Source organism: Accipiter gentilis, chromosome 6 (genome assembly GCF_929443795.1).
Source record: "Accipiter gentilis chromosome 6, bAccGen1.1, whole genome shotgun sequence".
NCBI lineage: Eukaryota > Metazoa > Chordata > Aves > Accipitriformes > Accipitridae > Astur > Astur gentilis.
The window spans coordinates 4,955,064-4,980,610 of record NC_064885.1 but is presented as its reverse complement, the minus strand read 5'-3'; the positions used below and the strand labels follow the sequence as shown (position 1 = coordinate 4,980,610).

The 25,547-nt window shown below is 45.0% G+C and overlaps 3 protein-coding genes across 14 annotated transcripts in view; 2 read left to right on the top strand and 1 right to left on the bottom strand.

The window, feature by feature from the left end:
• Positions 1 to 25,430, top strand: part of PIGL (phosphatidylinositol glycan anchor biosynthesis class L) — an 81,342-nt gene extending 55,912 nt beyond the window's left edge. Inside the window, exons 6-10 of one of the 4 annotated variants that reach the window (XM_049803049.1) lie at positions 5,023 to 5,156; positions 6,292 to 7,218; positions 14,368 to 14,534; positions 16,386 to 16,556; positions 25,331 to 25,430. In XM_049803049.1, the coding sequence (XP_049659006.1) occupies positions 5,023 to 5,156; positions 6,292 to 6,390 (233 nt within the window). In that variant the 3' untranslated portion in view covers positions 6,391 to 7,218; positions 14,368 to 14,534; positions 16,386 to 16,556; positions 25,331 to 25,430. Of the gene's footprint in view, positions 1 to 5,022; positions 5,157 to 6,291; positions 7,219 to 9,877; positions 10,112 to 14,367; positions 14,535 to 16,385; positions 16,557 to 16,924; positions 18,419 to 25,330 lie in introns of those variants that run through there. The other 3 variants (XM_049803047.1, XM_049803050.1, XM_049803052.1) reach the window with 3 other exon arrangements.
• CENPV (centromere protein V) lies at positions 8,046 to 11,493 on the bottom strand. The gene is made up of 5 exons (XM_049803053.1): positions 11,223 to 11,493; positions 10,103 to 10,201; positions 9,190 to 9,259; positions 8,682 to 8,796; positions 8,046 to 8,317 (listed from the first exon to the last, which is right to left on the bottom strand). Exons 1-5 carry the CDS (start codon positions 11,471 to 11,473, stop codon positions 8,193 to 8,195), a joined length of 660 nt encoding a protein of 219 aa, XP_049659010.1. The 5' UTR covers positions 11,474 to 11,493; the 3' UTR covers positions 8,046 to 8,192.
• On the top strand, positions 18,509 to 21,091 carry UBB (ubiquitin B). Of its 9 annotated transcripts, XM_049803031.1 has the most exons (4): positions 18,700 to 18,817; positions 19,550 to 19,831; positions 20,060 to 20,570; positions 20,799 to 21,091. In XM_049803031.1, the coding sequence occupies exons 2-4, from the start codon at positions 19,556 to 19,558 to the stop codon at positions 20,927 to 20,929; spliced, it is 918 nt and encodes a 305-aa protein (XP_049658988.1). In that variant the 5' UTR covers positions 18,700 to 18,817; positions 19,550 to 19,555; the 3' UTR covers positions 20,930 to 21,091. The 9 variants fall into 9 exon arrangements, with proteins under 9 accessions (XP_049658991.1, XP_049658993.1, XP_049658986.1 ...); XM_049803036.1 differs by having other exon boundaries at positions 18,699 to 18,817; positions 19,550 to 19,603; positions 20,288 to 21,091; XM_049803032.1 differs by having other exon boundaries at positions 19,550 to 19,603; positions 20,060 to 21,091.
• Positions 25,431 to 25,547: the final 117 nt, after the last annotated feature.

The following is a 25,547-nucleotide window of genomic DNA, read 5'->3' as shown; positions in this document are numbered from 1 at the left end:
GAAATCTGCACTGGCACACCAAATTGTTGGAATGTTGGAGTGGCTTCTTTCACCTGTAAACAAACAAGTGTCTCTGAGAAACTCTCTGTACAAGTAGGGAAAAGAAAGAAGCAAAGTACAGAAGCAGGTTGCTCTTGACCCCCTTTTCTAGCTGCTGTCCCAGAGTAGATCTTGCAGGCCTTATCTCTAGCAAACAGTGCCTGACTCAGGGACAAATTTGTGGAACGAGTTTAAGCACAAAGCTGTCAGCTGTTTGGACAGAACATAGGAAGATGGCTTAACCAGGCCCACCCAGTCAACCTCCTGCTCCCTCAGCAGCCATCCAGACTGTATTTCTTTAATGCTAATTCCCAAATAATTGTAGGATTTCAACATGTCACAGCAAATCAGTTTTAATTCCCTGCTAGCAGCAAGTTGCAGACCAAGATCTGACAGAGACAGCATGAGCCAAGATGGCAGAATGCCCTTTTACTGAGTTCTGACTCTAGTCTCTTCAAGAGCAGTATTAATGCTAACTTCTTCCTAGGACCTCATCTTTGTTCAGCTTTGGGATGCTGCAAAGAGCTCTCTCTGTGCAGTGCAGAGAAAGAACAAGGAACTGTAGTGGTTAGATGTCACTGCTAGATGTCAGGCCTTATCTAGACTGAACAACCTTCATGTGCTGTTCATGCAGGTTTGTTTAGATAAACTGTGGCCCTGAATATGGGCTGTGCCTCAAATTGGTTCAGGTTTGAGACAGACCCATGTACAGACAACATTTCCATTTCTCCAGCAGCATCAAGAGACTCCTGAAGCTATGTGAAAGCCTTGCTGCTCTGATTACATCACATCTGACATGACCTACAAACACCAAAGGAACAGGGAGCTCCCATGCTGCTGCTTACGCTAAGCCTTTCCAAATATAGTTCCAGTCTCATTGAAATTCCCAGTATTTATAATTTGATCTGGCAGGCGTGCAGGGCTGTGCATCAGAGGGGCTTAATGAAAAAAGAGTGATGCTGGGATTGAGGCTGTCTGGATAGAGCTGAAAGGCATGTTCAGGCCATGGAAATGTGCTGCTCTTCTGTTGGTAAGAGAGAACTATTTCTGGGTGAACCTGTGTAAGCCCATGTGATCAGGGAATCCACAGAAAATCTCTCTGCAAATGCAAAACCCAGCTAAGCCTTGCATTGCCTCAGTGGTATGCAAATGAGCACCCTAAATATCCTGCTTTGCTTTCTAATGCCTTTAGCCAGCATAAATACAACAGGCTTTTTATAATCTGTAATCAAGTTCTCCAGCCCAGGCACAAGCACATAGGCTTGTTTCAAGAAGCTGAGACAGCGGCTGGATATGCATCCACCCCTACTGCTGGCCCCACCCACCTATAACCAGCGGTCTTCTGAAAGAATTGGTGTGCCAACATGTGTCAGGAGCAGTGCAAGCCTTTAGCATGCATAGATCTGCCTATAGTCTTCTCATTCTAGGCACACTTGCTGCATAAGTGATTTGGAAGTAGAAGCCAAGCCAAACAGGCTGCAGGCTTCATGCACTTCTATTCTAGGCCTAATCCACTAGCTATATTGATCTTGCCCTTTCTGCCAAGCTAGAGAGGTTGTATTACACTGTTAATCCCATCCTGCCCAGGTCACAGTCACAACAGGCTCTGAAAAGCTTCACCTGCTGGTGTCACAGGAGTAGACTCATCAATGGCAGCACTTCTCTTACCCTTCTTGGCAGGGAGCAGCCTGTTTCTCTGAACCCGTTTCCATCTCTCCCTGAACTGTACATTCCTTCCCTGCTTCATTTCATCTCACGTTCCCATGTGGAGAAGCCTTTGCTGTCAGCACGTGGAGATCCTTGTCACATCACTAACACAGAAGACTCTTATAGTGCCCTTCATTTTGTGAGGCTCGAGTGCCATTGCTTTGCCTGATGTGACCGATGGGGGCCCAGGAGGTCAGACTGATCAATACTGAAATCACTTGCTGTTGTTTTGAGCCCTTATTTCTGAGCTTTGGGGAACAAAAGGGCATAATTGCTGCATGAATTAATATTTCTTAGGGAAAAAAATTGAGGAAAGGGAGAGCACATTTTGTTAATAGAGCAGCCCAGGCTTCACAGATTGGTGGTGGGTAACCCTACTCCAGGCCTCTCTTCCCATCATTGCAAGTAGGAATTCATGTGGCATTGCCAGGGTCCATTATCAACCATCCAGGAAAGACCCATTGGTCCCATGTTTGCTCTAGCCTTGTCCTCCCCTGTAAGCACTGAAAAGCAAACAGGTGGCTAGTGGGAATGCTGAGTACAAGAGCAGGGGGATCCATATCTATTCCTTTCCTCTGCTGTGCCATGGTGCAGCACCGTACTAATTCTTTTTTCTGAAACTACCCACCAACAGATTGGGCCTGCTGAGCAGCCCAGAGGATCTCTGCAGAGTAGCAGTGGAAGAATGATTCCCCAACTCATGGCACTTCACAAGTTGCTTCCAAGTTTGCTACCGGGAAACAAGGAACATCTTTAGTGGGACTAAAAGGACTGTCAGGGCACTTCTGTGTGCAACTGGAACACTTGTCGCTGCAGAGCATCCCATGCAATAACAAGCTGAAACCTTAAGGCAGCTAAACAGCAACTGCTCTGTCTGTCACTTGTCAAGGTGGACCATAAGAGAGCCAGGGTCTCAGACGGGAAGTGGCACAGGCCACGCTGGTCACAGGGCTGCCTGCATTCCTGCACGTCCAAGGGTCTTGCTGCAGAGAGCTTGGCAGAGCCATCGGGCCTTCCAGATGGCATTGCACAGCTGCTGTTCTGCAGGGATGGGCGCGATGACCTTGCAAGGGTTGGATGGCTGAGGCTGCAGTAGGATGGGATTAGGGACACGGTACTGACATAGTTAAGACAGCAGGGCCTTCAGGGCAGAGGGGTGCCGAAAGTGATCCTAACCTGGGCAACCTGGGCAAGGTACTGCCGGGCAGGGAAACGGGCTGTGGGTCCCTGCTCCCTCCGCAGCTGGTGGACACCGCCATCTCCCGGCAGCTCCTGGCAGGCCGGGCCTGCAGCAAATGTCCATGAGATTCAGGAGGGCTTTGCCTCCGGTTCCTGGCACAGCACAGACTCGTGTCAGCGTTTGTCTGGATGGAAGTGCCAGTGATTTCCCTTGAGGCCTCTAACCCAGCCCATTGCTGCCCACAGCAGGAGAAAGTAACTCCTTTGAATGCTTTGTCCACCCTGCTGGGGAGTCATGTCCCAGGATCAATGCAGAAAGAGAACTGGAAGGGGAGCATGGTCCTGGAGCCCTCTGTGATACTGAAATAAAGAGTTTCCAGTTTTGCTTTTGAGAGTGGAAAAGGCTATTGAAAAGTTGGAACAAATTGTACATCCTTCTCTTGAAGGACAAAGAAGAAAGAAAGGAATTGAAAGATCCTGGAGATGTGCTGGAGGGAGTCCATCAGGGCTGCCATGTCCTGCCATTGCAGGCTTTGGCTGGAATAAAAGCAAGACCTTTCTTTGCAGTGAAATGAGTTAGCATCACTGGGAAGAGGCAGGGGACACAAATCACTTGTGAGGGGATTTGTGGAGGATCGTCCTGTGCACATTCTTTGTTCCTGGGTCCAGTGTGTCTCCCCTGACTGGGGAAGGAGTGGTGTTGGTGGGGTATCTTTGAGTACCATGCTCTACTTTGGAGACTTGTGGGGCCTTGTGCCTCCAGGAAATTCATTTACCAGAAGAGCAACAAGTTTTGCTTTCCTGTCTTATGCTTGGTAGAGGCTAGACTGAAGGATCTACCAAATGTCCAAAGTAGGGAAGTTAGCAGTAGGTTGACTGTTCAGATCCTTTTGGGATGAGATTCCTGAGCGCTAGCAGATCTGCATAGAGGGCTTCTAGCAGAGGCATCATCACCTCTCTCACAGAAATTCACCTTGTGTAGTTACTCCTTTAGGAAAAGGCGTTTGCTTCTGCCCCTGTCCTGGAGAATCTTTTCCCTTAGAAGGACACAAGTCCTGCTTACATTTTAGGGCCAAGAGGTATTTCAGCACCACCACTTTGCTTTGTGCTCAGGACATAACGAACATAACAGCTTAAGCAGTATTAGACGTGAGCACAGGCTTCACACACTAAAATGTCCATTAGGCAGCCGTTGTAGCAATTCAACATTGTTCTTTGTCTCCTTTGTATAATTTTGCCGTTTAAGGGCACACTGAGGAAAATCTCATTGCAAATCTAATTGCGTATGTGACCACCTGTGTAAACTGTGACTTTGGCCTCTTCTGCGGAACTTTAATACAATGTCTGAAGTGTGGAGCGTAATCACAGCAGCTTCCGAGCCCCAAGAAATCCCAAAGCAGCTCCCTTGAGAGCTACAGGCTCTTAATGGGACCATCAGTAGCTCTGAGCTCATCAGTGAAGACAATTTAGCCATGGTAGAAAAAATAGCAATTAACTTTTGAGTTCAAGGGGCAATTTAAAACAGAAAAAAAATTCCACACCAGTAGAATCTTTATATATGTTACATCTGAGCAATGAATTCTGGAACTCTGTTAAAATGTAACTGCCTGCCTGAGTTAATATTTGATACGGCCATTCCTGAATCTTGTAAATATTTTTTCTGTAGCTAAGAATTGGAGTAGAAAGAGGAAATTTCATTTCTGTAGCTGAAGCAGAGACTGCTGTTTTAAATTTCCATTATATGATATAGTGCCAGCATTCAGAGAGCCATCTGTGCTTTTTCCTTTGAGTCTAATTACGTAGGAATAATTTAAATTATAAGAAAAAAAAAAACCCCAAACTCTCTGTATTCAGAGCTAGCTTTGCTTTCCACAGACCCCGTACAGAACAAGAACCAGTACAAATGGTCATAGACATGCACTGGGCACAAAGAGATCCTGGTGGAAGCATGAGTAGAAGCTGCTCCCCTTTTTGTACAAAAAGGATCCCCATGGCCAGCAATACAGGGCAGCCTGCAAAGACCTGCTTAGCGTGGAGAGTTGGGCACCTTACAAGAATACTGTAGTTTTGAAATATTTATTCTCTTTCTCTGTCTAGGGTGCTGTGTACTCGTGCTTGAATCAGTAAATCTCTTCCGGAAGTACATCTCTGTCCTGGATGTACCCGTTTCCTGCCTCCTGCCCAGAGATGCACTCTTCATACTCACAGAGGAGGAGACTGAACAAGCCAGGGTGAGATGCGTGGTGGTACCTGCTTAACCTGTTTGAATAGCTCATCATCATTGTGAAGACTTTAGTTAGAAGCGTCATATTGATAGAGAACTTCATAAATATTTATATACATGGACTACAAATATCACTTATGAATGATCTTCAGTGATTTGTAAAACATGAACAAGACAGGTTGCTTCATGTGCTGTGTGGATAGCAGGACAGGGCTGAGCAGATTTGCAGCTCCGAGATCTTGAGTAGTCACAGTGCACTGAGTTTTACACTGTGTCAAGGATGTAGGATGTATTTCAAAGGAGGCTGGATCCAACATAATATTCTGAACATGAGAATGGCCTGTGAAAGAATGGCATGACTGCGTGCCAGGAACTACGTCCTTGGATCATAGCTCTAACTAAAGATAGAGACAGCTTGTGAAGTTGTGATCCAAAGCTCTTTATGAGTTCCCTTCTCTACTGTGTATTTTTGAACTATTTTGCTGCATGAGATCTCACACATTTAGGCCACAGTTATCTATATCCAAATCTGATGAGCTCCCCTTCCATAGCATGAAAATACTTGCCTGGCAAACAGTACTGTTAATCCACAAATTACATAACTTTCCTGCTTTTGAGGCTGAAAAAAGATAGTTATATATGGAAGCTGCTCTGATAAAGGTGGTGTTATTCCCTTGTGTTTTTTGTTTCTGAAACCTGACCTTTCTAAGCTGGTGCACTATAAATAGATTAAGTTTCAGCTGGCAATGTATGATCGGAAACAGCAGGCAAAGCATTCTCAGATGCACACCTACCAGGTTTCTCCTTCCCCAGCATGTGAACACTCGGGCGTGAGATCACATAGGGAGGAGGAGTTAGATGTGACAAAGAAACTGTCACAGCACCAATCTGCAGCTGATGGTGCCCTTTCTAGCAGGACCCCTCTGAACACTAGGCAGCACACCACCAGCGACATAGGGGCAGACAGGCCTCTCCCTGCCCATAGAGTAGGCAGCCTTCTACCTCCCACTACTTGTTCCCTGCTCACTGAAAACAGGCTGTCCTGTAAACTGGCAGTGAACTGCACAGGAGGCCTAGGAAACTGCCCTCACATTAGGTCGAGAACGTTCTTGTAATGCTTTCTCAACTATTTTTCCTTCTAGAGAGCCATGTGGTGTCATCGCAGCCAGCTCCTCTGGTTTCGCCACATCTATATGCTTTTCTCACGTTATATGGTGATCAATTCACTCCGCCTTCTGTGAAAGACACATCGCTCACAACTTAAGGACTAAAAGAATAAGTGGGGAAAAAAACCAAACGTGCCAGGCCCAGGACTAAGGAAAACTTACATTCTCAAGAGGACAGGATTCTCTTTGTGTAGCATTCTTTCAGACTACAGAAAATGGGCTGTATGAACTTCCTCCTGAATATCTTAGTGCCTGATACATTGAGATGAACAGGGTTTAACAGCTACTCTATTTTCTCACTGTAGAAGCTTAAATAGGATAAGAAATTTCGATTAACCTAATCAGGAGTCAAACGCAGGAGCATTCTTCATTAGAGAAGATATGGCACAAACTATTTTTCCCCAAGAGGATATAGCTGCAAGGACTGCTTGGTGACTATCTCTTGGTGCTTTTCTAAAATCCAGATATCAGGAGTAACACTTCAAAGATCATGCTATCTCCACAGATAAAAACCAGAACCACAAGATCTGTCTTATTTAGTCAGAACTTTAAAAAGCCAAAGCTTATGAATAAAACATCAGAAATCCCACCAGTTTCTCTAATTGCACTGATCTTTGCTGCTACTGCTGCTTCTTTCATACACATTGTGTTGCAGCCTCTACCTTCACAGAGCATCCCTCATGAAACATGAGCATTTCTTCTTGCTTCAGAACATGGGGTTCGAGCTCGACTCACAAGAGTTTCAACAGGATGTAAGAATGAGGTGCAAGAGACGCAGACTGTAATTAGGTGTTTTATAGAACACATGCGGAGATAAAAATTGCAAGAGGTGTTTCAAAAGCTGTTCCACTTACGTAAAAGATAAGTGCAAGAATTGAAGATCCTCTCCCTTTATGTTAAAAGGTAAGTGAAGCAGCTTTCAGTTGTTTCGTTTCTTAGCCTATACAGAGATTTTACTAATGATTTGGGTTTCTGTGGGGTCACGGTGGAGCAAAGTCAGCAATACTCAACATTTCTGTGGGCCTTTGCACTCATTTATGTGGGCTTACATGTACAGGAGGCATCTTTCCCGCGTCTATATAGCTAATCATTGCATAGTTAAGATCAGAGCCCAAATTGCCAGATCCTGATCTGTTGCTGTAAGCACATCCTCCTCCTGAAGACAACAAAGAGTTCATGGTTGTACTGAAGTACGTGCTCATTGTTGTAAGAGTATGACAGTGTTGAACTCTGTTCCCTGGCCATGAGTCAGTGCCTAAACATATGCCTAGTCAGCCTTAAGACCATGCCTAAGTCCAGGCTTAAGCAAAACAGTACTTAATCACATGAATAACTTCAGTGGCCCCTCTCTTGCATACAGCTAAGCACCTGTGTCAGTGCTTTACTGAACCTGAGCCTAGGCTTTACTGAGCTTGAGCCTGCTAAGCTCTTTCAGATCCCCTTTAACATTTAATCCATGGTAAATTCATTGAAGTCAATGGAGAAAAAACAGTGTAAGTTAGTATTATGTCCTAAGCAAGAGATTATCTTATATGGGACATTTTTATAAGCCAGAGTTGAAACACAGGAAATATCCATACAAGCAAAGATTAGATTATTTTTTTTTTTTAAATACTTTGCTCTGTTTATTGTGATTTAAACTTTAGCACAGCTAAGGGCAAAGTACCAAAATAACAGCCCTGGCGTGGTTTATGGAACAGAGGTAGTTTGAAAACTGAAAGTCACAAATGAGTGGGACAGGCAGCGTAGAAAGATTTATTTAAGAAACAGAGAACAGATAACAGTAATGTAGAGATTGATTTTGCCAACCCTCACCCAGGAAAGTCCAGACTACAGTTCCACAGCAGTGCTCCAAGTTCAGCTGCTAGAAGGTTGTGTCAGGGTTTGGACATGTCTCTGATGGTCTTATGTTCCTTCACTGCCTTCTCCCATTCCTTGCCATTGATATCCTCTGTGACAATGGTCTGCACGGTGCCATCATCCAGACAATGCGGAGCTATTCCTGAAGAAAGACAGAGTACATAGAAATCTGCTTTTCATAGATAAAGTGTGGGAGATGCCTGCACCACTCTGTGGATGGGGCATCCTAGGGAATGGTACATGCTCAGTCCAGCTATTGCTCTAAGGCTGAGGAGCCTAGATGAGAAACCTGTCACAGGCAGAAGCCTGCCCACACATCATTGGTAAGACTGTTTCTTATGGAGGAGCTACAGGTTCAGACTGCAGTTCCAGATGTTTAGCACTTTAGGAACAAACTCTTAAGACACGTGCTGCTCGCTGCTGTCATGTTAGCATCCAATGGAGTCTTTATCCAAGGTTTGCTTGGTGGTAAACTTTGGTTACCACAGCTTATTCTTTCTACCTACCATAACCATCTGGATTAGAACGAGGAGTATAAAAGCTCTGTACGCCACAGGTCTTGCAGAATGTGTGCTGGGCACGATGTGTGTTGAAGGTGTATGTTGTCAAATTATCAGCACCCTAAGCAAATGAAAAGCAATGTAAGTTTTCCACATAAATAGGTGTATTACTTTCTATGGGCCTGTAGGTAAGAAATGTAAAATTTAAAATACCACCTTCATGTCTTTAGTTGAGATGCAGAGTTCTGCATTCATGCTCCTTTTCTGAACCCCTGTGCTTTGTATATACACATGTCCGTAACAGTCAAGTCTGAGAACTGCAAGAGCTCTAACATCAGCTCACTAAATAAGATGCACTAATACATCCACACCAGATGGCATAAAACTCAGCCATTTCCCCCAACCGGCCATAGACAAAATTAGGATAGAAAACTGCCTGCCACTTGCATCTTTGAGGATAACACTGAATTACACTGCTCGTGTTCATGGCCATGCTCTTACATTCTTACTCTACCTTCAGCAACTTGAAACGCGACGCTGGGACAATGAAGTGTCTGTTCTGTTTCTTTGTGCAAATGCTGCAACTGTAAAAGAAAAAGCAGACCTTTCTAGAAGCAGCCAACAAGTTGTAGTACAGCAATCAGATCTAGCATGGACCTCTTGACAACAGAAATCCCACTGACAGCTAAAATGGCTCCTGGTTAGCATCACAGATGTAAGCAGCAAAAGTCAACTCGTGGTATCAGTAGTGTTTGGAGAAGCACGCCCATGGAACAGACTGACCCTACACAGCTACACCAACAAGGTATTCTCCTACACCAAACATTATATGCCATTTTTTCTTCACATATACAACTCCCAACAGCCATAGCAAGGACAGACTCTAGCCCTGAGAAATCCATTTAATCTTTCAAACTAGACTTTGCCAGTTTTACTAACATTAATTACCTTGCAAACAAGAAAGTAAGGTTCAAAAGTTCACCCATGAGCTAGAAGCAAACTAGTTGCAGGCAAAGGGGTATCACTATTGAAATCAGATAGTGGTGTAGTTTGAAGCACATGTGGTCAGACATGTAATGTTCACTTGAGAAGACCAAGTTAAAAAAGGATTGATGTGCTTTGAGCACACTGCACTTAGAGGAAACATAAAGCAGACAGCTGAACACCTGTATTCATTAGATCTCTCCTGACCCTTTCTGCAGGAGCATGGGTGTGAGACCTTAAGTCCTACACAAAGAAGCAGCACCTGAAATCAGAAGCAGCACTGCTCCCATATTGGATCAGGACATAATTAGGGGTATACCCTATGGAAATAGCTCAAAGGATGTTCTGCAGTAGTGTCATCTTCTTTTAGCTCTAAGGTATTGATTGGAAAAGCATACGAGCTTATATTCATCTATGAGAATAAGGAACAAAAAACAACTCACTTGCAGTTAAAAACATGCAGATCTGCTGAAGCCCAGACCTCAAAGCGGACGGCTCCGCAGTGACAGCCTCCTGTGTGTTTGACCAAACCTCTGTATTCACTGGAGAGAGAAACAACAGAGAGGTTTTGTGATGATTTTTATTTTGGCCAAGAAAACAGTAAAGCTGTATACTACGTTATTCAATTCTGCTTTGAGCAATTGCAGAACACCAGACTATGTAGCCACTCAAATGTATTTTCATAAAATGTGCCAGAGTGAGGTAGAGAATGGCTTTTGTCCTCTGCAGCAATTGCTTTTCTGATTTAATTAAAATGGTGAAAAGGAAAGAAGAGCAACAGTTCAAGTAAAGTACACTCCGCATGCAATACAAAACATATGCTCCCCTGCCACAGTCCAGGTCAAAATGCTGACCCAGTCTACAGCATTATCTGTGCACAACAGTACATAGAAACGAGTGGTATTATCACAAGACAACCCGCTGGGAACTGAATTTTCCCACAATTTTCGCACAACTGCTCCAGCACTACTAATATTCCTCCATTTAAAAGCTGGGAAAACCAACGACAAGTGGATCCTACGCAATGTTGGAAATTCGTTTTATTTTGTATTGTAATTGCAAAGGAACTTGACGATCAAGGAATTTCTGAGCTTGTGCTTCTCCCTCTCCCCTAGGACGCCTCCATAGCAACTGGGCAGAATCGCCATGCTAGGTCCAACGCAAAATGCAAAGGAAAAAAGCTTTTCATTTCAGATTTTCACTCCCACGGACAGTTCCTGATTACAGCCCGGTGATGATGTGCTGTGCTCTGGAAAGAGCGAGCACAGGAAATGGGTGGAGATTTAGAAGCTGAGGCTCGCTGATCCCGCACGATGCCCCCAAGGGCATTTTTGATGGGAGAGCCCTAAACCACAAGAAGCTTTAGCATAAAAAGCCACTTTCTCCGTGGTGCGTGTGGGGGACGCCCTCCCCCCTCGCCCTTCTCTGCAGCTTTCCAGAAGCCCGCGTTTACTGCTGGGCAAATGCTGCCAAGAAGACGATGATCTAACGGGGGAAGGAGCCGCCGGGCAGGGTGGCTCAGCCTGGAAACTGCGGGAAGAGCCGCCCCGGCCCCGTACTCACTAGGCGTCCAGCAGCAGCCGCGCCGCCTCTTCGCAGCTCAGCCGGTGCCGCTCCTGGAAGGCGGCCCAGCGCCTGCTCTGCGCCCCCAGATTGAAGGGGCCGGGGCCGGGGGGCTCTGCCTGCGCCCCCGGCCCGGCCGGGGATCCGTCCGCCTTCTTCCCTCGCCCCCGGCGGCTCCCGCCCGCGGGGGAGCTGGCGGCCGCGCTGCCCCGCCGGGACCGCCGCGCACTGCCCGCCGTGGCTCGCCCCATGCGCTACCGAGCGTTGCTGCGCCGCGTCCGCCAGGGGGCGCCGCAGTGTCGCGGCGCCGCGCAGCGGGAGCGGGGCGAGGGGGGGGGGGGGGGCGGAGGCCGGCCCGGGGTCTCTGTGTTAACAGCGAGGGCGGCGGAGAAGGCTCCGCTGTGGGCATCGACCCCGTCTGCCAGCTGTAACGGGGGGGCGGAGGGGAGGTGGGCACCGTGAGCGAACAAAACTGGAAATCGGGGAAGACTCGGCCCACGCTGTTGGCCGGTTTGCCCCAAAGGAAAGCAGGCTCGCCTCGTCCTTGTAAAAACCCTCGTAATGCCAGTTATCCACAAGCATTAGCATGAGGGTTTTCCTTTAAACATATGACGCCTCACGTATTCAAGAATGTCGAGGTGCTTTGCAGACCCGAGGTGCTATTAAAAGCATATTGTTTCTCATCTCTGCTATGCACCCACCCTTATTGAGAAACAAGGCTGCTGTTTAACAATACTGCAGCGTATCACAATGCAACTTTCGGAAGTGTATTTAGCCCTTCCTGAGGTTTGAAATCGTTATGGCAGCCTTGCAGAGAAAGGGGTTCTAACACGATTCCCACTAGACAACTTCTCACAAATTCTGCTACCAAAGCCTTAAAAAGGAAAACGATCGAGAGAGTACATAGCTTTAAAAAATATATATATATATAAAAATTAGGAAAATGTGAAAGCACCCCTCTAGTGGTAAATATCTTAGAAAAGGTTGTTCCTGAACATCTGAAAGACAATGCTGTTTCTCAAGTAAAACTATTCAATGCAGGGGACAAGTACAAAACTTGTAGGCATCCAACTCACATTTGGCTGGGGGTGGGCAGGTGGCACAGAAATCAGTCCAAGCACAAATCTTTGCGGCCAGTGTTGCAGGACTGGAAATTTATTTTGTTTGAGTTATAACCAAGAATTTGTATTTTCAACAGGACTTAATGTCTTGCTCTTCTCAAGAAGGGGAACAGGGAAAGATGTAAACAAGTGAGCTGACAGTCTGTTGTGGGGTAGAAGAAGCACCAAAGGGTCATGTCTCAGCCAGGAATACAGCAAAGCAACTGGACAATGATGAAACAGCTATCAGCACTCTCTGGTCTGGAAAACAGCTTTAAAAACACACGACTACAGTGTGTAGGCTGCCTCCTGAGATGGCACATACCAGGACTCGCATAACAATCCTGTGGCTCAGCACCTCTCTTCTCTGATGATAGGAAAGGGCCCCGAGTTACAATTTCCTGTTATTCCTCATGTGAACCTCGGTACTGGTTACTCATCCTAATGGAACCATTTTAATACACCGTACGTGACAAATTCTGGCCCATGCCAGCATGTTCATCTGTAGCTCCTGATCTGAGCCACTCCCAGACCTTTAGTCACACTAGATTTCATGTTACTCACCTTATATTTTGGGAGGAAAAGTCACTGAAGTGAAACTGGAGACCAGGAACTGAAACTGAGCCTATGCAGTTTGCAGCATGGATTAATTTGCCTTCAGTGTTGAGTACGGCCAGCAGCAGTTGCAGGTTTCAGCCTACATGGTGTGTCCTTTTCTAAAAACAGTTAACTGCACTAAACTGAAAGCCAGAACATATTTTAGGAGCTTGTTAGCGATCAGTTCACACAAATGACCTCCACTCTGCAAGACAGGAGACGCTAGCACTTGTAGACTCTCAAAAAGCAGTTCCAGTGAGAAAACTGCAGTGGCTATCCAGTCCATGTAATATCTGGAGATCTGTCACTCTCTGTGCCCCTCCACAATTAGTTCAGCGTATTTTAAATGTAGAAAGCATTTTGAGAAGTTAAAGTCTGTTGCCCTATGACATTTCAGGATAAAGAACTGGAAGACAAAAAATGGAATAACAAACTGCAGTTTTGTTTCAGAAGGCTATAGTAAAGCAATTCTTCCTCTTTCATTTGTTTTGTATTTTATTACAAAGGACTCTTAAAGCTCAAAACGGTGTCTCACATAAATAATCAATTCAAGAGCTTTATAGTGGATCTCTGACTGATTATAAATTTCACTGCTATTCTGGTGCAAGCCCTAAATTTCAGTGGTTGCATACTGTATTGTAAGTGTACCTGGGCGGCAGGTGTTTCCCAGTGCCCAAAGAGTTAACAGCTTTCCTTTCGCTGGTAGGTTACTTCCAAATCTGATGCAATGTTTGGCAAAGTTTAGTAGAAGCCAGTAGCTTGATGAAGAATGCTTTTGCTCTTAAGCTTCTGAGACAAAATGGAGAAGGAAGAATTATTCAGAAAGACGATGGAATGGACAAGAGGAAAAGTCCAGTAAATCACTGTTTGTTCTCTTTATGTGTCTTGTGATATTCAAAGTTCAACAGCTGACGTGTTTTAATGTTAAAGTACAAAGATGTTTTTCTGTGCCATCTCAGCTCTGCTTGTATAACAGTGACTCAGCTCTGCAGACCTGGGTTGCAGCCTGCATTGAGATTCTGTCTGCAAGGGTATTTTCATCGCAAAAGCAGCACTGGAACTGTCTGTGGGTTAAAGAGAATCAGGAACTGTGGATGCTTTTCATCTAATAAGCAGGGAACTAGCAGCAGTGTATAGCTAACACCATACTTAGAACTGAGGTAGTTAAAACTACATAATTTGTGCAGGGGAGAAAAATGTCAGGGCTTGGATTTTAGTCTTACTATTGTGGAGGGGGAAGCATTCTGGACATTCTCCTTGCCATCAAGGGATCCAAGCTGGATCTGAAAACAAAATACAGGAGGTATTACCTCTGGGCCAATGGATGAAGGCTGTTCAGAATGGCCTTGACAGTGTTTGTTTTTGTTCACTGTTAAGAGGTTCTACTGAAACATATTAATAATGATTAACAGCGTTTTAGGACTTATTTCTTCTTTCTGTTTTTCAAGGTGCTTCTTTGCTATCCAGCTGGAAAACCTCACCCCAGAAGCCACATACTAAATCAGCTCAGACGCAGCAGAGAGAACGTGAACAAAGAGAGACTCCTTCACTGCAGTGCAGCTTGGAGCAGATCCAAAAGACTCACGCAGGAGGCAGACTGAAAAGATGCAGACAAGTAATTTTTAGAATAGACCTAGTTATTAATTGTTGCTTTCACTGGCATAACATGCAGACACAAACCTGTGATTTTAGGCTGATGGTGTCTTTATAAAACGCCCTTTAGAAGTCTCCTTACATCAGAAGCCTAGTGAATTGCCACATGTTCCTCTGGGTCATTTAGACCTACAGAGAAAGACATGCCCAAGCTTGTTTATCGTGGCAGCACAGATCTTAAAGCTGTATCCCATGTGTCCTGTGAAGTCAAAATATGCTTTTTGACAAACAAAACAGGGAGACAGAGGAGTATTGCTCATTTTACTCTTTTTACTACAAATCTGGATATCTATTTGTTTTTCTTAAGCTTTCAGCCCCTGAAGTTGGCAGCTTATTAAAACCTTTTTTTTAATTTAAGGTATTTTTAGCATAAGGCTTAAAAAACAAAACCCAGATAGTTGTCTTTTTTTGGTAATCTCATAATATTACAGCCAATCTCACAGTACTTTGAATTGTGGCTATTTTTGTAACCCTTGAGCTTGGCAGTACAAGGACAAGCAGTAACATGCCACAGCTCTATTTGTCTTGTGGCTGGAACTTCAGCAGACTGGGCCTTATTGCAGTATTAACAGGTTTGGGGAGAAAATATTTATCTCCGCAACTGTAAACAGGTAAAGATAATTATCTTGTGTCATACACAGTGAGAGAGACCTGAGGTACGTATGAGTAATATTATGAGATAGGAATATACATTGTTTTTTCCCTGTGGCAAGTAGCCCTATTTTTATCTGAACAAAGGAACAGTACTGAACTTGCTACACATACTCAGATCGCCTGACTGGCTGGCTGTCCCAGGTTAAACCCTTGTAACTAAAGATAAACAGATTGCTTCATTTGACATTGCATATGTAGAAATGATATGCTGTTGCTAGGCCACTAGCGTACATAAAAAAGCAGACTCGGCTTGTGTTCTTGAATGTACAGATTTGTTGGAAACATTTCTTTGACCCCAGATTCAAAGTAGGTTGCCTTGTACTACTGCCCAATGACCTACTTTTGAAACCACTTGGAAAGAAGTAGTGTTCCCAACTGCAGGCCCCATGCCCTGGTAAAGGCTGGAACTACCTGTGCAGTCAGGCCAGTCCCAAGACACAGATTTCTTTTTTCAGCTTTGCATTTATTTATATACAGTTCACAGTCAGCTACTTGATGATTCTTATTCACCAAGAGCTACTAGAAGAAGAGTGGCATATAAGTTAAATACATATGCTTTGTACAACCACAACAGTTACCATACCATTTAAAAATAAACAGATCTCCTTTGTCTGTATCAAATTCAAGTAGTAAAATATTTTCTAAAGAAATTTCTGCGGTAAAGCTGAAATTCAGTAAAATGAAGTCACAAGGCCACCACCTCCAGCTTAGGAGATTGTTCTGTACACATAATGTTTGAAAATGAGGCAGAATCTGGCCTGCAATAGATAAACACTGCATTCTGACTTTAAGAAGAAGTCCCTTTCAACTTGATAATCATTATTATTGAGGTAATATAAAGAATCTATGCAGATATGAAGTGTGTAACATTCAGGGCATGAGTTTACCACATGGAAAAAGCCAAGGGACAGGAAAAGAGGTACTTAAGCTCTCTGTATTCAGCCCACCCACCCAAAACGAAAGAGGTAGGCTCTGTACAGGCATGTAGATGGCTATCGCAGATTAATAGTTAGGAGAATTGAATGAATCCAGTCAGTGGAGGCTAAAATGCTAATGGTGGCCTGTGTAGAGTACCTTGCCTGCAGGCTATGTAGATTAGTTTAATTCTGCTGGAGTTGTGTGCACAAAGCCTAACTCTTTTGTTTCTCTCTTTTGACAGAGGGATAACTGAGGAAAATAATGAGGCTTTTTGCATGGAATTGATGAATTTAATCCATAACTGTTTTAAAAATAGAGTCTGCATTCCGTGTCAGCACGTTGCTGCCTGCAGTTGCTTTGGGTAATGTCATTTCCCTGAAGAATCAAATTTTCAGGAGCCATTGTTAACAAGGTATTTAAAGAACTACCCATGGTAGACCCATCTTATTGGGATTTTATGCTGATCTGTTGATTTGAATACTTACAACAGAAACTGAACAATAGTGAAAGCAGATTAGTCACAGGATTTAGCCATACTTCAAAAAAACCAAGGGAGGGCTCCTGTGTTTTCTGGTTTACCCAGAAAGGAAAAAAATGACAGAAATTTCTCCATCTAGAGGGACATTAAAAAAACAAAGACATGCACACTAAAATCCTTAATACAAGTCTGATGTGCTCAAACACAGGCTAGTCTTTAGATTAGCCTGTGGTTAATCTCCAGTTTAACAGATGTAGCCTTTCGCATTTCTAAGTATTAGTTACTTGTGGCCTTCCTCCTAGGCCTCCATGGTATTGTTGGCTGAGGGACACGGTTCCTGGAGCAGTGCCTGGGATATACAGCTTACACAGGCCAGCCTTGGAGGAAACATTTAGTCACCCTGGCACCATGCAAACAAAACGAACCTATTGGAAACACCAAGCAAAACTGGCCACATAAAGAAAACAAATGTGATACTGCCTACATCTGCCTTTTGTCCTAAATTCACGTAGCTAAATAATATTTCCAAGGTTGGTTATTGCCATGGAGCTGTCTCTGAACTTCCCAGTTACCATTTTGCTCTCTTCCTGTTTCTACACTGTGAATAATTATCGTTGGGACGATTTATTTCCTTTTTACTGTAAACCAGGAGGTGCTAGCAGACACAAACCCTGTTAGGGGAAAGGAACGCAAAAGGGTTTTGTTGTGGTGGTTTTTTGGTGGTTTTCTGTTTTTGTGTTTTGTTCTGTTTTGTTTTTTAAAAAAGGGAAATAGAGTAGCTCTGTACTGAATCTTACCATTCACATATGTGGTCATGCTTTGTGAGTGGAGGCTCTAACAGCAAGTTTATCTGTCTTCACTGAAGGAGCTAGTAGCAGGTAGAAACACTGCCACATAAAAACCTTTTTGGATTTTGTGTACTCCAGATATAATATGGTGTGAGCTCAGAGTCAGTCTGAAAGGTATAATGAAGCTTAATTAACACAAAGCACATTTCCACATCAGTTCATGGAAGGAAGTTGCTCCATAATCTCATCAAAGCTTTCTGTTCTGAAGGCAAGTAAACAACCATTTGAATTTCAAATGTCAGCATTTCATCAAAGGGCTTGTTTTGCAACCTCACATTAAAGAATTGTCAGCTGGCTGAAATTGGCTCAAAGGGCTGCTCAGGAAATGGGCCGCATGACGAGGGGCAGGCACGCTCACAAGTAGCAAGCGTGACACACCAGGAGTCACCAACCCTTGCCTAATACCTAAATAACATCTTTCTTCCAGCTTTGCTAACTCACTTCTGCTCTTCCTGGCTTTTCCTCACAGCCACATATGACAGGACCAGCCCTACAGACTACTCCAGGCCCTGCCATAAATGCTTCATGCCACCCCCGGGAAGGGGGTCAGTCAGATGCACTGGTATTTCTGTGGGTCAACAAAAAGCTGGCACTGAGGGTAAACCCTCTTTCTCCAGGCCACTTCTCCCCCAGTCAGCGCCAGGCTCCTCCCTAAGCCTTGCCTGGGGCTGAGACGGGGGCTAAAACAAGCGCCCCAGTGCCAGCCCCATCCCTGACGGGAGGGCTCCGGCCGCTTCCCCCTCAGCACCCCCCTCCCGCTCTCGCCCCGCCAGCCAGTGCTGCAGCGCTAACCCGCATGCGCACAACCCCCTCCCCGCCGAAATCTGCCTCCGCAAGGCGGCTCCCCCCTAGCAACAGCGCTGACCTCACCGCGCACCAATCAGCGCCAAGCAGCACCCGAATCTTCCAGAGCTTTCCTCACAGCCGCCCCCCCTCGCCCTTCTCTAGCTTCCCCCCGGATCAACCAATCAACACCCAATCTTCTTACTGCGGCACCAATCAATGTCCAACTTCCCGTTCTAGCTGCTAGCCGCTTCACCGCGGCTCCGGATCCATCCGCACCCTCAGAAATTTCTGGATTTTTAAGGGTCTGAGGTCCCACACTAAGACTGCAGGACCCATTTGCCCCCTGAAAGAGAGATCGGAGAGGAGAAAGGCGAGTATTTTTTGTAACAGTGGTTTTTTACTTGGGACTACTTTGGGAGGCGGATGGACATTCAGTTTACGAGGGCGGGGCCTGTCTGGCAGGAACCGCATAAAAGCTGGTGGGGCTGCGTCACGCAGTAGAGTACAGCTGCGGCGGGACACAGCGGTCGTTCTTGGTGTGCAGCGTTCAGGGCCGGAGACGTGAGTTGACTGGCGGGAGAGTTTGGGGGGTTGGAAAGGGAAAAACGGGGTGATTTTTCTGGGTGAGGAGATATAAGGCGGAGGGGGGTGCTTGTCGGGCAGTATTTTTTTGCTGGGGGGGGTGGGGGGGAAATTGCGCGGAGTCTCGTTTTATTCTGAACCGTGTCGCTGAGAGCCGGGGGTGGGGGGGTGTGAGATGGGAAAAAAACCGAAACCAACAAAACAAACCCGAAACTTAAAGTAAAACTGTTACCTTCGGAGAAGGGGGTAGCGTTAGGGTGAAAATGGCGGAGGCTGTGTTCGTCTTGCCCGGAAGCAGGTTGCTGAGTCACTGCCCGGGGGGGAGCAGCACGGTGTGCTGTTGTCGCAGTTCGCCACCGGGAGGTCCCGCAGCAGCTGTGCGGGAGGCTGCCGTGGTGTGTCCCACTGCCGCATTGCTGCAGTGGGGGTTGGGGGGGGGGAGGAGGGAGGGTCGAGGAGCCGGCTGGTGAAAAGCAATGTAAGGAATCTGTTACAGGAGCGTAGCATACGAGAGTCCAAAAAAGGTTTAGCTAGTCAAGAACAAAGAATTGGGGGAATGGTTGTAGGAAATTTTAATTAAAAAAACACTAAGTAAAGATCATAACTGCGATTTAATAGTGTGAAATAGCAGCAGTAGTACATTTATTTAGAAATTGTTAAAGATTGTGCTTCATTGAGTAGCTAAAGCTGAAACTTCGGTATGTTTTGCAGTTCAAAATGCAGATCTTTGTGAAGACCCTGACTGGCAAGACTATCACCCTTGAGGTTGAGCCCAGTGACACCATTGAGAATGTCAAGGCCAAGATCCAGGACAAGGAGGGCATTCCCCCTGATCAGCAGAGGCTGATCTTTGCTGGCAAGCAGCTGGAAGACGGACGCACCCTGTCCGACTACAACATCCAGAAGGAATCTACTCTCCATCTTGTGCTGCGCCTGAGAGGTGGCATGCAGATCTTTGTGAAGACCCTGACTGGCAAGACCATCACCCTTGAGGTTGAGCCTAGTGACACCATTGAGAATGTCAAGGCCAAGATCCAGGACAAGGAAGGCATTCCCCCCGATCAGCAGAGGCTGATCTTTGCTGGCAAGCAGCTGGAAGATGGACGCACGCTGTCCGACTACAACATCCAGAAGGAATCCACCCTCCATCTTGTGCTGCGCCTGAGAGGTGGCATGCAGATCTTTGTGAAGACTCTGACTGGCAAGACCATCACCCTTGAGGTTGAGCCCAGTGACACCATTGAGAATGTCAAGGCCAAGATCCAGGACAAGGAAGGCATTCCCCCCGATCAGCAGAGGCTGATCTTTGCTGGCAAGCAGCTGGAAGACGGACGCACCCTGTCCGACTACAATATCCAGAAGGAATCCACCCTCCATCTTGTGCTGCGCCTGAGAGGTGGCATGCAGATCTTTGTGAAGACCCTGACTGGCAAGACCATCACCCTTGAGGTTGAGCCCAGTGACACCATTGAGAATGTCAAGGCCAAGATCCAGGATAAGGAGGGCATTCCCCCTGATCAGCAGAGGCTGATCTTTGCTGGCAAGCAGCTGGAAGATGGACGCACCCTGTCCGACTACAACATCCAGAAGGAATCCACCCTCCATCTTGTGCTGCGCCTGAGAGGTGGCATGCAGATCTTTGTGAAGACCCTGACTGGCAAGACCATCACCCTTGAGGTTGAGCCCAGTGACACCATTGAGAATGTCAAGGCTAAGATCCAGGATAAGGAGGGTATTCCCCCCGATCAGCAGAGGCTGATCTTTGCTGGCAAGCAGCTGGAAGACGGACGCACCCTGTCCGACTACAACATCCAGAAGGAATCTACCCTCCATCTTGTGCTGCGCCTGAGAGGTGGCATGCAGATCTTTGTGAAGACCCTGACTGGCAAGACCATCACCCTTGAGGTTGAGCCCAGTGACACCATTGAGAATGTCAAGGCCAAGATCCAGGACAAGGAAGGCATTCCCCCCGATCAGCAGAGGCTGATCTTTGCTGGCAAGCAGCTGGAAGACGGACGCACCCTGTCTGACTACAACATCCAGAAGGAATCCACCCTCCATCTTGTGCTGCGCCTGAGGGGTGGCTGTTAAGTTATTGTGCATCTTGCTTGACAAGATTGCCAATAGCACTTGTGTTTGCACTGTAGTTTAATGTCTTAATATTAAGTTAAATGCAAGGTTAATGCAAGCTTAAGTAACTGCTGAACAACTGTCTGTTGAAATGCTAATAAAGTTTTCTGTTGCACATTACAACTTGTGGTCTGTCTCGGTTCAAGCAAGTAAAACTGGTGTATTTAAGTGACGTGCTTACTTGGCTTTCTTCCGTGGCGGTTTAAGCCTCTTTGCATGTATAATGAACACCTTGTGGATGAAACTTATCTGGATTAAAGTCTTAAGCACTAATACCATGTTACTTCTTCCTGGAGTTTAAGATGACTCTATTTCTAGGAAGGATAACATGTTCTGTTAAAGACCCCAGAAAGCCACAAACCAAACAAAGGGAAAGGAGTTATGATTGTCTATACAGTGGGGTGGGTTTTGCAGCTATGTGTGAACTTGTGTGTTTAAATTAATTACTGGTCCTGAGGTGAGTGTAAACAGTTTCATTGCTTGAGGCTGTGAAGTGATTGGAGCCTCAGCACTGGGGGGGGGCAGGAGGGGCAAACATGAGTAGTTCTGTATTTTTCCAAGTAGAAAAAACTATTGTGTATTCCAGTGACAGCCTGTTCAAAGTGAATTTTACAAAAGTGGGTGTGGGGTGTTTTTTAGTTGGCTGAACTACATGGAACACATGATCTGGGGAAGGAGTAACTGCAGTGAGAGTTGCTGCTGGTGCAGGGGTGGGCAGGTGGGAAGGCTGCCTTAATCTGCTTTAGTGAAAACTGCCTTAAATACTGAATGGCAATGCATGACTGAGCAGTATAACAACTTCCTGGTTTCATTTAAGTGAAGTTTTTTTGCATAATCATTTAATGCTGAAATCTAGGGAGTTCCCACTAAAGTCTGGTTGTGTCTTTTTTTTAATAGGGTGGGTTAAGGGAATTGCACACACAGGTGGGGTTAGAATGGTTTAGTTCAACTGTGTAGTGGTGGGTCTTTAAAAGGTGGATGTAATCATCCATGTGCCCTTCCACTGAAGCTTGACTGGGTAGTAAGGATTGTGGCTGTCAATGTCTTGAATTTTGATAGCAGCTTAACTTGAAATGTGAGTCTTGGCATCAGTGTTTCTGTGCTGGTGCAGTTCACTTTTTACTGATAACCCTGTATTATGCACCATCTTGGTTGACTTATTTTTGTCCATCATAGTGTTGCTGTGAAAGTTTGTTCCTCTTGAATTTGAGCTTTCAATGTTATTGTTAACATGAGTGTCTGTGGTAAGTAATGCACTTGTACTACAAGTGCATTCTTAGCATGGATACAATCATGGCCAGCAAGTTACGCTACTGTTTTCATAGAAAACTGCACTTTGTAACTAAGTTCAGTGTGGTTTTGATGGTGATAACCATGATAGGTTGGTTATTTTTTCAGCAGCAGGGCTTGCTTCCCTGTCTACGTTTCTGTGCTAGCAGAAATGTAACATTCTGTAAACAATTGCTGTTTCTACTGTAAGAGATACTTGGATTACTTGAGTTTTCCTGCAATTGCTGCTTTTGCCTTTCCTTGATTTTGCACTTTTTGCAGTTTAGTCACTTAGGTCTTGCTTTTTCCAGTTTAGCCCCCTAGGCAGGTTGCCCAGAGAGGTTGTGGAGACTCCTCCTCGCCACCCACCTGGATGTGGTTCTGGGCAACCAGCTCCAGATGGCCCTGGTTGAGTAGGGGGACCGGACAAGATGACCTCTAGAGGTCCCTTCCAACCCCAACCATTCCCTGATTCTGTCACTTCTGACTAACAGCCCCACTCTGTGTTCGGTACTGTATAAACTCCCTGAGCAATTTATAGACCAGAGAGATAGGGTACTGAATAAATTTACGTTACTTACCTTTGTCTGCTGCTGATTCACACCATGATAAAACTAGCTGCTCTATCTTCTCTGGCTCATAATTAAGAGATGTCCTTTCTCAAGTTCTAATAATGAAGCTGTGCTGTGTGGTAAGTTACAGATGCTAACTGATCGAACAGTGCAGGCTGGAGGTACAGGTTGGTTTAGATACGAGTTTAAATGGCAGGTAGCTTTTTCTGCAGAGTCGAGTCACTGAACGAGAACCATTGCAGAAGTGTTGCTCAAAATACATTGTGGTGCCAAGACTCGCTAGGCAATGTTAGGTGCGGATGGCTTTGTGTAGAGCTATCTTTGGGGTTTGGTCTGCTCTGCAAAAACGGGGACCCTGGGAAGGTGATGTGTAGCTCTCCGAGTGGGTCTGCACCAGCTTCCCCGTGCACGCTCACTCTAGCTTTATTCCACCTGAGCCAAACCTATGTTGAACCATGGCCTCGGCTGGTCCTTCTGGTGTTCCTGTTTGTGGATGGTCCATAGGCGGAGCTGGGCATGGAGTCTGCTTCGGTCTGGTGTTGCACCTGAGGTAATAAGCAGTGGGAAGAGGGGAAAATGTTCAGGCATTTTGTGATTGTGGGGAACGGCTCCAGCCTGGTTTAGGCAGCCTTGGCTGATGGTGTGAAACTGAATGTATCTGTGTGTTGTTTTCCCCAGCGCTGTAGGAAGATTTCCTCAGGTGAGGCTTGTGGTGAAAGTTAATTAGCTCTGCATTTGTCTTAGTAGAAATGGCAGAGAACAGCACATCTTAAAGCCAAAGTACAAGGGGCGAAATCTGCAGCGCTTACCTGGGTGATGTGCGGAGCTGGATTCTGGGGTGGCTTGTGGTGAGGATGCGGGGGCACTTGTGCTGGACTTGAGCTTCTCTTGTAGGAGCTCTGTTATCGAGGCTTCTGATCCCCCAGCTAACGGAGGGGTAGCAGTTGCTAGCTGGGGGAGATGACTGCAAGGGATTTCTTCATTAGCAAAGAAAAATCTTTGCAATTTATCTTACCTGATGTGAATTAGGGAAATGTATATAAATTACAAGGAAATGTAAATACGAATTTGCATAACATGTGTTGGTTACACTGAAGAAGTTCTGAACAAAAGACAAAACTAAGATGTATCAGGCAATATGAGTGAGAATATCTTAACATACAACATTTGGGTTTTTTACAATGTGGTGGTACCTCAATTCAACCTGCTTAGACCCAACTATTTATAACTAAAATAAGAATTTAATAGGCTTCAGCCAGTATGTGTGTGCTATTAAAATAGAATAACTCTAATGCTCACATATGGAGAACAGATCCTGATAATGTCTTTTAATCCTGCTGAAAGCTGAGCTTTGTGACTGGCCTTTGGCTTTGGGTTTTTTATAGCTTCAGTTAATTTCTAGTCTGTTCTCTCTTAAAAAAAAAAAAATAATTCCAAGATTTCAGGGGGTTTGTCTTCTGTGCTTTTAAAAAAACATTTCTGTTTTAAGAAGACAAATGAGATAACCCTGTTATAGTGGGTTTTGGATATACTTAGTGTTTTGTTCTGTTACAAACCACCCCAAAACATAATCATACAGGGAAAGTGAGGGTTAAGGCAGATAAACATTGGGAATACCTCACTATTTTTTGCAGTCTTGTCTGCAGTTCCAAGGGCATTGTGTAGTAGCTGCTTCAAAGATCCTTGGCTGTACAATTTTATATTTATGGAACATTGCCATGTCATAAAAAACAGCCTTATTTGGAACTTGAGTTTTTAAATTAGATAAGTTTCTGTTAACTATTTTGATACAAAGAGTAAGTGAATGGCTGTAATTCTCACAAGTATGTGCTTGCAACTTTTTTGCTATTTTTGAAGAATTCCCTATCGAAGCTGTTTTCATAAACAGTAGGAATTCAGGTTTACTTCGTGGCCACTGGATGTCACTGTTTCTCCACAAAAGTGTTTTGTAACGTTACCGTTAGGTTTCGTGTTTTGCTGCTGTTTGATTGTCGGTGGAGCATTCCTTCAGGCTGTAATCCTAAAGAAAGGCATATATCAAGTAGAAAGATACTTCCATGTAAGGAATAAAAGCGGATGGTTCCTCCAAAGGCCTGAGAAATATATAGATAAGAGCCTTTAAATATTATGATGTGAGACTAGTAGTTACAGAAACACTGTCATGTAAATTAACTGAGTCCCCAGGGCTATCAGACAAGTTCTGACAAAGAATTACATTTAAGAATATTTGTATTTTAGATTGAGCACTGGCTGGTGTCTCGAGAGGTATAGGATTCCATCTGTGTAACTGTAATAAATGAGGCTGCTAAAATTCATTCCTTCAGTGTGCGTTTTACATAAGTTACATGAAAACAGAAATCTGGCCTTGCAAAAATACTTGGTATATTCCAAGTGTGAAAGTACACCTTTAAAAGAAACAGGTTTTTCTAACCATGTGGCTTTCGTGAGGTTTGAATGAAGTGCTGGCCTACTTGTTTTGGAGAGAGTTTTAATGGTCCACCCTTGCATGCTGTTATTACAGGCTTCCCTCCTCCTGTGAAGATGATTTTGAGCTGCTACTCCTTATAGTGGCTACAGATCAATGGTGTAATTAAATTACAGACACATGTAAGTGACTTTGATCTTCGATTTACAGTATACAGAAAATGTGACATCAATCATAAGGCTATTATGTTTTTCGGTATTGAACAGAGAATACGTATTTCAGGAAATGTGCTTGTTTCCATCTTTTCAGAACA